Consider the following 12,182-nt stretch of genomic DNA (forward strand, 5'->3'; position numbering starts at 1 on the left):
CAGCACCTTCTATTGTCTAAAATTTCAGTCTTGTATAAAGGAATGTACTGTATATTATTATTTTTCAAAAAACATACTGCACGCAGTCTCATTCCCAATTCTTTTTGTTTGCGTCTCTCTGAGGTCTCAGAATGTTCAGATGAGTTAAACTGTTGAACTCCGTAGTGCTCTTTTTAAGCTATAAATTTGTTTTTATTGTACTCTCACTGTTCTCAGGAATAAGTCATTCTGTATTTTTTTGTTTTAATTTTTGCATGAATATAAGGCATTGTGCTTGTCCAAATGAATCAGTGTGCAGACTCTTTCTTTGTAGTTTATATGCACTAAATAAAATTGAGTTGTAATAATATTAATGACCATGAATTTCAAAAAGCATGCTAGATGATTAATGTCAGCATGCTTGTGTTAATGTCTCATAGCATTCTAGAAATGTGGCAATCAGTTCAAAAAAGTCATACTAAAAAGAATAAATAAACAATACGTAGATCTACTTTTGTTTGTCAATTTTCGTAATGTTGACATTGTTATATATACCTTATTTGTGATCATTTGGCCACATCAACTTATTTTAAGTTGTACAAAACAGCTTGTTATAGTAGATATTGCAAACATGGATTTCGTATCATATTAGTTTGTTAAAAAAACATATATGAGCAATTCCAAGCTAATGTAAACCTTGCCATGAAAAAAAATTAAGTTTTCACCAAAATAGAGATACCGTTTCTACATTTTTTTGTGTAAGCAAGTATTTTACAGTACTTTAGAAATACTCATAAATGTATCTGTCAGTGTTTCAAACTATTATATTAAATTGGCCAAAATCACACAAGTGGCAGTTTCACATCTGTCACATCCATAACGGAAAAGTGTCACATCCATAAGACACTTTTTTCCTCATAAATGCAAAAATGTCAAATAAAATAAAATCAATAATTTTTGTTCTGTAGTGAGCCAACTCATATCTGTTTGATTAGCATTGTTTCTTTTGGGTTGTGCAGTTTAACTGACAGAATTTCTACAAAGTATGGTGTATACTGTAAACTCGCAAACGTTTTTTGTCACATCCATAACGCATGTTTATTTTTCTCAGATACATTTAAAGTATAAATGTTTAGATTGATATTTTTCTGATCCCACAACTTTGTGGTCAGTTGTTTTGAAAAATATAAACAGATGTTTCAATTTAATGTCAACGTATACTTTCTATGTGAATTTTTACTGCTTTCTATTTGAGTTTTTACTGCAAATGTCACATCCAAAACGCTGGAATTGCTCATATATATATATATATATATATGTCTCTATTGGGTTTTTTTTTGCTCTCGAGTCTGAGTCAGTCGATTTTGAGTATCTACTGATAATTAAACCCAATCCGATACTACTCTAATACATAAAAAAGAATAAAGAAGAGCGAAGAAACAGATCCAGGATGTTCCTTATATTTTATTTAATTCACCTTATTTTAACACTCAACAACTCTGTTATCAAACAGAGGACTTCTGTGAGGTAGCTTGAACTATCAAGTAATAAATAATAAAAATTCTTGCTCTTGCAATCCCAAGCGTACATATCTTACAGTTTGCTATGGCAATGTTGTCGTCAACTCTATAATACCTACAGATGGCAGACATAGTCGGGTTGTTGCTAGATCAGATATGGTTGCGGCCAGAAGTTAACGAGAATTATTTATATTATTTTTGTATTGTATTGTATTGAATTGTATTCAATTGTATTGTGTGTATATATATATTTACTATATATATGGATTTGCTCTTCAGTGTTTGGACTTTCAGTAGTGATTTTAAACCACATTGAACTGAGCTAAACTGAACTGAATTTAAACACTAAAAACTTAACTACACTGTTCAATTTACTGTGACCTTTTATGTGAAGCTGCTTTGACACAATCTACATTGTAAAAGCGCTATACAAATAAAGGTGAATTGAAAATTGAATTGAATATATTGAATTTTTACTGTATATATATATATATATATATATATATATATATATATATATATACAGTTGAATTATTAGCCCCCCCTGTTTATACACACACACAATGTTTTTTGTCAGTTATTTTGCCGAATATGCCAGATGTCTTGAGTTTTAAACCACTAAAATGTGTACTGTACGAGTGAACCCTAATAGTATTTGTTTCCCTCGTTTGAGACACTAACCCAAGATTCCTCAAGCATAATATAATGTAATGTGTTTTGTATTTTTACGGCTATTTTCTTTTGTGTCCAGTAAATGAGCACAATACCCCTGATGAACGATGGTTTAGGTTTCAGTGGGCTTTGAAGAAGGGTTTAATGCTCCATGTGTTTGTGTTTTGCTCGTCCCTTCATCCTGGCTTTCACTGTTTTGTTTTAAAGAAGGGGCAGCGTATGTGGGAAAGATATGCTTTTGAAACATTGTCTCGCATTGCTCTGAAGCCTCTCTCATCTCAACCCTTAAATTGTATTATATTAGTGTGTTTTCCCATTGTTTTATAAATGCCACAATTTAATTTATAACTTATTCTAGAAAGGTTTGGAATTATCAAGTTTTTTTTTTTTTTTTATGTTTTTGAAAAGGTTATTTATGCTCACCAAAGCTATACTAGACTCAAAATAAAGAGCAGCATTTATTTGTAATGCATAAAAAAGTCCTAAAAAAAATTTAAAGTTCTAAATATAAATATAAAAGTCCTTTAATGTTTGGTTCACTCAGTAATGCTTTTTTTTTCTATTATTTCTTGAGAAACATCGATTGACCAAATAAGATCAAGAGAGTATTATAAAGAAAAAAAGACATTTAAGTTGCATTTAAAATGTTTAAGTTCCCTTGATCTGCTGCTGTGAAAGGCAGTTATGAAAAAATGCAAAAAAGGCATTAGTAAACTATTATAATCCATTTATTTAAAAAAACTCTAATCCTAAGGACATTAAAAGAGGTATCAGCATGATATTTGATGAATGTGATTCTGTTTACACTTATCTCTACTATCATCAAAACAAACATGACCTTTAACCTGTGACCTTTTCTTGACACCAGTTGGCATGCTTCATGACCACAGCTGGAGTGGAAAGTGACCTCACACATGGACACAAGGAAATGGCTTCTGCTTTCAGTTAAACCCTAGTGAAAAGACAACTCACACATTTACTCTGAACGATGGGGGCTTTGTAAATGAAGAGTTCAGATGCAAAAACCTCTAAATGCCATCTGAATTTTTCTTATATGTTCAGTAATTTCATATTTATGGCAAATAATTTTTTTTTCATTACCTTCAAAGTGAAATAACTGGAAAAAAAAACATTGGAGCCTGAGGAAAAATGCTCATTTTAGATGAAAATTTCAAACGGAACTCTTTATATGGAGATTCAATCAAATTATAATTGTTTTTGATTCATAATTTCTAACAACTCAAGCAGATCTGATATTTATGTTTTTAAGTTAAAACACTGTAGCAGGCAGAAAAATAACGACAGCTTCATGTTGTTGTGTCTTATTAAAGATATGACCACTTTACCAATCCCAATATAGAATCATTGAAATGCAGTATTTGGATATTTAGGCTGTGAATTTTCAGAATGCTGCAAGAGCACCACATGTCAATGTAACAAGAACCAACCAATCAGCTTCTCACTTTTTAATGGATTATACACATTTTATTATTATACACAAGACAAACGCAGAACACCCAAACACTGTGCTTTTTTATTCATTTTCTCCATAAACAAATCTTGTATCAGAGCTGCAGTAAGGGTTTGTCAGTGGTGGTTTCTCGGAGAACGTGACTGATGGTTACTTAGCAATGACCTACACTACAAGACTGCAAGTTCAAAAGTGCATTAAAATTGGTGAAGCAAGTGGTGCTCCTCACATTTTCTATGAGGTTTAGACACAATATGTGAACAGCCCCTTCATAAATTCATAAATTTGCATTTACACATTTATGTTTTACGCACAGTAGGGCCCAGTCTTGGCGGTAACGCGTTATAAGAAACGCACGTTATGTAATAATATTACTTTTTAAAAATAACGAGTAATATAGCCCATAGCTTTTAAAAATAAGTAATAATATTTGAGTTACTTTTTACCGTGCTTAATTGGCTTTTACAAAATATATTGTGGGATAAAAATGACCTTAGGTTGAATCACACACTCAATGAGAGAGCGTGCTGTGAGGGAACAGACAGTCGACTTGCACTCATCATCATCACCAGGTCTCCTTTTTCACAGCAGATGAGTCAGTGTACTGTTCTAGTAACTGAATAACTCAGGTGATGGGTTTATTTTGAGTCAGAGGGGGTATCCGGCATGTTAAAAAGTAAGTAATAAAGTAGACTACTTAGCCTACTGAAGACGCAACTGTTTGACGCCAACTCAGTTCAATTTGGTGGACTGATTCGACCGGTTCACTTAGAAGATCCAGTTAAAACAAATGATTCATTTGCGAATCGCCTGCCATCACTACAGTAACAATAGCTGGCCGGAGACTTACATTTTTGCAATGGATTCTTGTTATTTTGAACTCATCGAAGAAAAGGATTGGATTGTTGTTAAGTGTAGATTCATTCATTCATTTTCTTTTCTGGAGCTAAGTGTAGATTATGTGTAAGTAAAACTCTGGACCACTGCAAGAAGCACGATATAAAAAAAAATTAAATAAAAGCTGGATGCGAAGCACTACACCCGCACCCCACCTTCAGCTAAACAACAAAAGATTGATATCAGTTCACGTTCTGTAGATAAAACAGTTAATTCGACTAAAATAAAAAAAGGTTATTGCTTTTATTGTTGAGGAAATGCATCCACTGTCTAATGTTACTGTAGAAGTGACTACGGTTTGTAATATAGTACGATTTTTTCTCTTTTGGGAAATGATTTATATTTGTTAACATGAAGCAATTTATTCAATGTTCAAAGCTCAAAGATTAATTTTGATTTGGGGATGATTTTCATTGTCTTACGCTTCATTTTGTTGTTAAACATTTTAAAGGTTTAAACTCTGTTTTTGCCTTAATGTAAATTGTTTCATGTTATTACTAAAGTTAGTACTAAAGGCTTTGTTGCAATCTTCATCCCAATTGACGGTGAATTTATTTAACTAATAACACAAAACATACAAAAGTAGCAATCACATTACTTTCCATGCTTTCATTAATCTGTATATAGACCTTTTTCATAGAGCGCAAGGAGAATGCTAAGAACCTCCGGTTGGCAGTTGATGTGTATAAACAGTCACATTTGGACAGCTTTGAAATGATAGTTTTAATCTATTTTATTCGCTTTTATCATCTTTAAACTAATTCTGCTGTCAATCAGCGCCACCTCCTGGACTGATCATTTAAAAAATGCCATCTAATTGGATGGAAAACAGCTGCTGTGTGGCATTTTCCCCTCATTGTCAGATGGCATCTTGTGCCATTTAAATGAAGCCTCGTCATCGCTAAACATTTTTGCTTTCTTTCAAATATATAATCAACCAAACAAATGTAATTCACCAAAATGTTTGACACAAACACACACACATAGCCTGTACTGTCTCACTGACACACTGATTTAATAACTGTGACAAAGTGAAAATAAAGTGACTTTTTGAAATGACAGAAAAACACAAACTGTGGTAAATACAACACACTAAATGAAACACAAATGGCTCGTGATTAGAATCAACAGCAACTTATCTAGCAGAGGATCAATGAGACTTTTATTGGTCATTTTTGTAAATTGCATGACTTGCATAGCTGTTAAGTTTTATGCCAGTAATCTGGTTTTGCTCTAGTGAAGTATTGTGTGTGTGTGTGTGTGTGTGTGTGTGTATTAAAGAGCCGCACAGCTGACAGACCGGGGAAACACACACACTGTATTTCTGACGGCAGACACGTGAACTAGGAAACATTTTTCTCTCGCGCTTGAATCACAGACCTGACAGATTATAACGGCTTTAACACACACCTTTCAAAGTTGTGTGTCACAAAAACACTTCGTAATCCACTCAAAACGCTATTGAAACCCATTTTCGGAGTGCAAATTACCTGTTGTAAACGCTGTAAACGGAAGTTCTAAACATTCTAACCGCTGGTCACTATGGCGCCCTCCATGCCGCAGCCAAGAAAAAGGTCTATACAGCATGTATAGCTCTGGGCTCAGAAAGTTCTCAAAATATAATTTTATCCTATATATTTTTTAAGCTAAATGAAGATGTTGGTTTTATAGATGGCTGTTAAACACAGAGCTTCTCGATAAAAAAGGTGAAAAAACACCTGCAAGTGCTGAAAGAGATCAAACCTTAGCTAGGTAATAAAAAGTTACGCAAAAAATACTCAAAAGTAATATAATGCACTTCTTTCCATAAAAAGTAACTAAGTAACGCAATTAGTTACTTTTGGGGGGAGTAACACAATATTGTAATGCACTACTTTCTAAGTAACTTTCCCTAACACTGGTAGGGGCACTATTATAGTAAATGCTCCAACATACCATATTTCAGGAAAGTAACACACAACCTATACAGTCATCATGGTTGGAGGATCGATTTCTTAATTGTGATTGTTCCCTTTACACATTCTGTTGACTATATAAGTAAGTGTTGACTTTATAAGTTGAATGCGTAAGATGTCATCTAGTCACACATAGCATGACCTTCAGACTGACAGCAGAAGGTCTGGACTCTGTCAAAGCTTTTACTGCCCAAGGTTTGCCCAAGCGTCCATCTGACTGACATGTTCAGCAACCACTATAGTTTTGAAGCCCCTACAATAACAGACTGGCATGCCACCAATATATCATTCATTGAAGAATGTTGTCTTCAGTCGTTAAGTTGCCATGAACTTCACATATATTAAAAAGCTCAGCATCAAGTTTGTCCTGATAAACAGTTATTGTCACAGTTGCAACATGAAGAGTTTCGTTTTCCATGAGGTTGTTTGACGTCATGTCAGCATTATTCCCAGGTGAATTGTTAAAGAACACAACGACACTGGGCTCTTCTGGAAATCCTGTAGAACTCATCCAATGAGTTGATGACTATGAACCTACCTAAGGGTTTCCCACTTTGTATGCCTTTTATGCCAGCCAACCGGCGTCTGAGGCTGAGAGACTTACATGTCAATTTACTCTCATTAGCGTATTAGTAGAGTATAAGTAGACTGTTAGGTAAGGGTTTGGGTTAGTAGAATTAGTTGACATACTTTTTAAAGTTACTTGTAGTCAGCAGAATGACTTCAATCAAAATAATTAAGTCTACTAATACTCTGATTTGGCATGTAGTCCCACAGTTACTCATAGTCAACAACACTAAAAGAGGAAAAAACGTGTTACACTTTTCATGTTGATATCCTCGAGTCAAAGATGACATGATTTTGAATCATTTTAACAGAGATGGCAAAAGTGCACACATTCTTTAAGTGTCTTGCTCGGGACAATACTGAATAAAAATAGCCTGCATTTTGTATGATCTCTCTTATTTTGTTCAAATTATTCTCATTTTAACACATTCTTCAAGGGGTGTGTAAACTTTTGAGCACAACCTTATACATCTATTTGTTGTTTTGTTTGTTCGTTTTCAGAGCATTGTGTATTATTTATTTTTACAGGATAAATTCATTTATTGCTGGTAATACATTTTTGCATCATCTTTTTTGACGTGATAAATTCCTGATCCTTGGCATTGTTTTTTTTTATTCATAAATCATCCAGTATGAACACTTTTGATGTTCTAAAATATTTATCTAACAAGCTATCTAAAAAAATAATGAAGACAACACTGTATATCCATGTTAAATCTATAAAACAGTATGAATTCTGCACTAAGAAATATTAACTTGTTGGAAACAAAGGAAATAAATCTCAATGCATAACATATTAATAAAATATTTAATTGCTTTAGTAGTAACTGAACAAATGTTGATTAAAAACTAATGGTTGTTAAAGTTTTTTTTCGCGGTATGTAAGTACAGTACAGCATAGTCAGAAGTGGACAAAATACTTTAACCCCTTTTAATTGGCAGATTTGAACAGGAATCTGTCTCTTGGTTTACCTGTGATCTGATCGACCAAAACGCATTTTAATACCGGGTATGTTTATCGCTGACTCCCTCCGTCTCTCATCCATGGTTAACTGAATACAGTGGAGGAACTATGACGTCAATTTGTATGCAAAAATCCAGAAGCGAGTTAGCATTTTAGCAGTTCCAATTCCCTCGTCCCAATGTCAATGGGTTTTTTGAATGGAATTTCGGTTAAATCGCTTAAATAAGGTTCATGGCTAACATAAACTGAAGATACTTTCACGTTTTATTCTACGACATAAAACACACCAGTTACACATCATTCTTGATTTTTTTAATCGGTTACGTTACTTTAAAAAGACTGTTGCTATCAAGTTGCTATATGGGATTACGGTCGGTGTCAGAGACATTATACGTCATTGAGCTGAGCTGGTCTGGAACACAGCCCGCTTGCTTTGGGCATTTGGATTTGTCTGTGATTTAAGCATTTTCATGAATAGTATATTATAGTTTGTAGTATTTTTCTAATTGGGAATTCATACTGTGTGTAGATAATGACTTCACTTGAAAGACTGTAAAGACAGATTAATTTGTCGAACTTTTATTTTAATTAAACGATTTAACTCTGTCATAACTGCAATATTTACACCCCTCCTTAAAATGTATTGCATATGTGACTGTATGGGCTGCTTTTTGCTGTACTTCGTGACAAAAAAAAAGAATATTGAATGTTGTTCTGTGTCCATGATGAAACTTTCAGGCATGTAGACTTGTCCCTCATGCCTCATTTCTGTCGTCTGTTACTAAGGTAAGCGGGCTGTATGTATGCATGCGATACACTTATTTAAATATTTCTTATGATAATACTATATAGGCACATTTATACATACAGTTTTAAAACTTTTACAACAACCATAAAGCTAAACAAAATGTATTTCCCATGTAAAAAACTGTCCAAAAGGCACGTAGGTCTATACTGATGTGTTTTTGCAAATTTATTTGTTAATAATATATAGCGCAGAGATTACATCTTTGTCATGGACCATATTTCTAAAAATAAGCTTGAGTAGTTGTCTGTATCAGGGTGGTTCTGACATCACAGGCGAGCACCCTGAAGGCACTGTAAAGTGCGTTTATTGCCTAATGTTAGCTTTTCAGTTCTTGCGTTTGCTTTTAAGATCCAAAAGTGCTAAAAGTTGTATTTTCGTGTGAGTATTATCCGGTTGGACAAAACCTGTAAGTGTAATGAACAGTGTTTGAACACAGAGCTTTTCATTTGCAGTCTTCGAAAAGCCTATGGGAAAATCCTATAGGGATTTTATCGAGGGAACCAGTTTTATGCTATAGCAGCCGATTAGCCTACAAGGTGACGTAGAAGTTCCTCTACTCTCTAAACAAGCCTACTTACGGCTATTGATCAGAGGTTGAAAAAGCCGGGCGCTGCAGAGCCCATGCTCGCAATGACAAAAATAGATTAAATTAAAAGGTGTTCAAATTGTGCAATGACAAGAAATGACATAGATTGTGCCGCAAAACACATCAAAACAAAAGTAACGAGCCTGATTTAAAATGTAAGGAGTAGAAAGTACAGATATTTGTGTAAAAATGTGAGGAGTAAGAGTAAAAAGTCAGAAAAGTAAATACTAGAGTAAAGTACTACAGTAACAAAGTATTTGTACTTCATTACTTCCCATCTCTGCATTTTTTTTTTATAATTATTTTTTAGGGGTTTTCACCTTTATTTTGTCCAGACAGTAGAGAGAATTGACAGGAAAGTGTGGGGAGCAGAGAGTGGGGAGGGATTGGCATAGGACCTCAAGGCAGGAATCAAACCCAGGACGCCACGAACACTGGAGTGCATGTGTCAGTGCACTTTCCACTACGCCTTAGCCACCGACTCCTCTCTGCATTTCAATCCAGTTAATCTAGCACTATTCAAATAAGCATTGAGGCTGATCTACGGCAAATTTCCCTTCAGTCATAGTTTTGCCTTTCAATTCAGTTGTCCTCATCAGATGTGCCAACATGAATGACTGCACACACACATACACATACACATACACATACACAGGATGTATGCTGTCAAAGGAATTACATGAGGTCAAAAAATGACCACTAGCTATTGTATGTTTACCCAATTTAGAGCTGCTGCCAAGTCTAAAAGTAGCTGTCCTCGAATCCAAATTAAACAGAAAAGCTCAAATAGTGCTTTTTCTCAAATAGCATGTTTTAAGCACTTAGACCTTTACATGTAGGCCTTCTCGTGTTTGTAGTAACCCAGACAGGACCTTTTAGGGCTTGTTTATCTAGACGTGTTCCAGTTAGGGGTGAATTATCTAAAACTGTGATTGTCTAAATATGTCTTTTAAAGACCGTTGGGAGTGATTGTACTCTTTAACCTTAGCTTTTGTTATACAATATTTGATGGTCGGTTAGTAGGAGGTGTGCAAAGCATTTTAACTGCAGTATATCACTTTCAGAAGGGTAAATCCTGCTCTTGGAGAAAAGCCCCACTGCTGAATTCCAGATCTGATCAAACCCACATGAATCAGCTTCCCTTTAAAATCACTAACAGGTGTGCTGGAGCTCGGCCTGCAAGAAGACTGACCGAGGCAGAGAGGAATTCTTTTGCGGTTTCACTTATGCTCTCTTTCTCTGTCTGTCTCTTCTTCAGGGTGACCATACGTGGGCCACCATGTTGGGGCAGAGCGTGAGGCTGCAGCCGGTCGCTATACAAAGCCTCTCTGAGCTGGAAAGAGCCCGTCTACAGGAAGTGGCCCTTTATCACTTGGAAAGAAGAGACCTGGACTTCAAAATCAGCATTCCTAGAGGTACATTTCCTTTACAATGATATGCTCATCGATGTAGTGTTACGTAGTGATTTCTAATCATGCATGAGAGTAGTGCACACATTATTAAAAAAAAAAAAAGGTAATTAATCAACATTTGTTTCCAGTGGGCACCTTGATGTCAAAGTGACATCAAATTGACATAAAAACATATAAAATAAATGGAAATAAATTTACTGTATGTCAAAACATTGACGTCCATTTGACATCCACCACACATTGATGCCCTTTTGGCCACCAAAATAACAACACACAAAGTATTATAATCAGTGTTGGTTAAGTTAGTAAATAATCGATTACAAATAACATTACTACTGGAAAATTGCAATCTGATTACATTACTAACTACTTCATGTAAATTTGTATATATATATATATATATACTCACTTAAAAAAGTTGGGTTAATAATAACCCAACAGGTAACCCATAGATGGGTCAATTTGGCACCGACCTTCTGTTGGGTTATTGTAACCCAATCCATTGGGTTAATAAGGTTAACCAAACAATTTGGGTTATAAAAATAACTAATTTGTTGGGTTATTTTGCCAAAAAGTGGCTTAACCCCTAAATAATAATAAATTATTATTATTATTATTATTACAGTAGTAGTCATCTTTATATGTAAATAAAAAATACACAGCTTTTAATACATTGGCAAAGCTTTATTTAAATCCATGAATTTAGTGCCACTTCATTCACAATAACAAACGCCTGAGAGCAGTTTAGTTCATCCCCAAGCAGCAGGACAAGAGGGTTCTGTCTCTGTTGCTCCTCCTCCTCTAAGTACTGAATGAAATACAAGTATACACACATGAATTAAATAATGTCCAACATTTATTGTCATAAATAATGCACCTAGAATTCGCAAATCAACTAATTCTTGTTTTGCCTCCTGGTATGAGGGCCGAACCATCTTGTTGCACAATCTGTATGGCAGTGAAGAAATGATAGCTGGCAGAGTTGTTTAAGCGACACCTCCAAAGCGGGATCTCCAAGGCTGTCTTTATATTAAACAAACAAAAAAAAAAAATAATTAAACTCAAAACAAGCCCCTCATATCACAGGTGAAATGCTATAAATTGGGGTTAAAACAGAGCTGTTATGCAGGATTGTCTCACCAGATGAAATGTTTGCTTGAACTGGTAGATCCAAGGCTCTCTTCTTTTTTTTGTAATACGAGAGAATCCGCAGTGATGCATCTCCCCAAACCTCAAAAAGTTTCTTTGGTGTGTGGGTATAAAATACCCGTCCTTAGCAATCTAAAAATAAATAAACAAAAACAGCACTTAAATCCACGCCATGCAAACAGTACACTGGATTTATTAAAGG

At 34.7% G+C, this 12,182-nt stretch overlaps 1 protein-coding gene across 3 annotated transcripts in view; it reads left to right on the top strand.

Annotated features, from left to right (window-relative positions):
- arhgap36 (Rho GTPase activating protein 36) overlaps nt 1-12,182 on the top strand; it is a 106,864-nt gene that overhangs the window by 38,718 nt on the left and 55,964 nt on the right. For all 3 annotated transcript variants that reach the window (XM_056462122.1, XM_056462123.1, XM_056462124.1), the window contains exon 2: nt 10,678-10,834. In XM_056462122.1, coding sequence (XP_056318097.1) covers nt 10,678-10,834 — 157 coding nt within the window. The remainder of the gene's footprint in view (nt 1-10,677; nt 10,835-12,182) is intronic.

Source organism: Danio aesculapii, chromosome 7 (genome assembly GCF_903798145.1).
Source record: "Danio aesculapii chromosome 7, fDanAes4.1, whole genome shotgun sequence".
Lineage (NCBI taxonomy): Eukaryota > Metazoa > Chordata > Actinopteri > Cypriniformes > Danionidae > Danio > Danio aesculapii.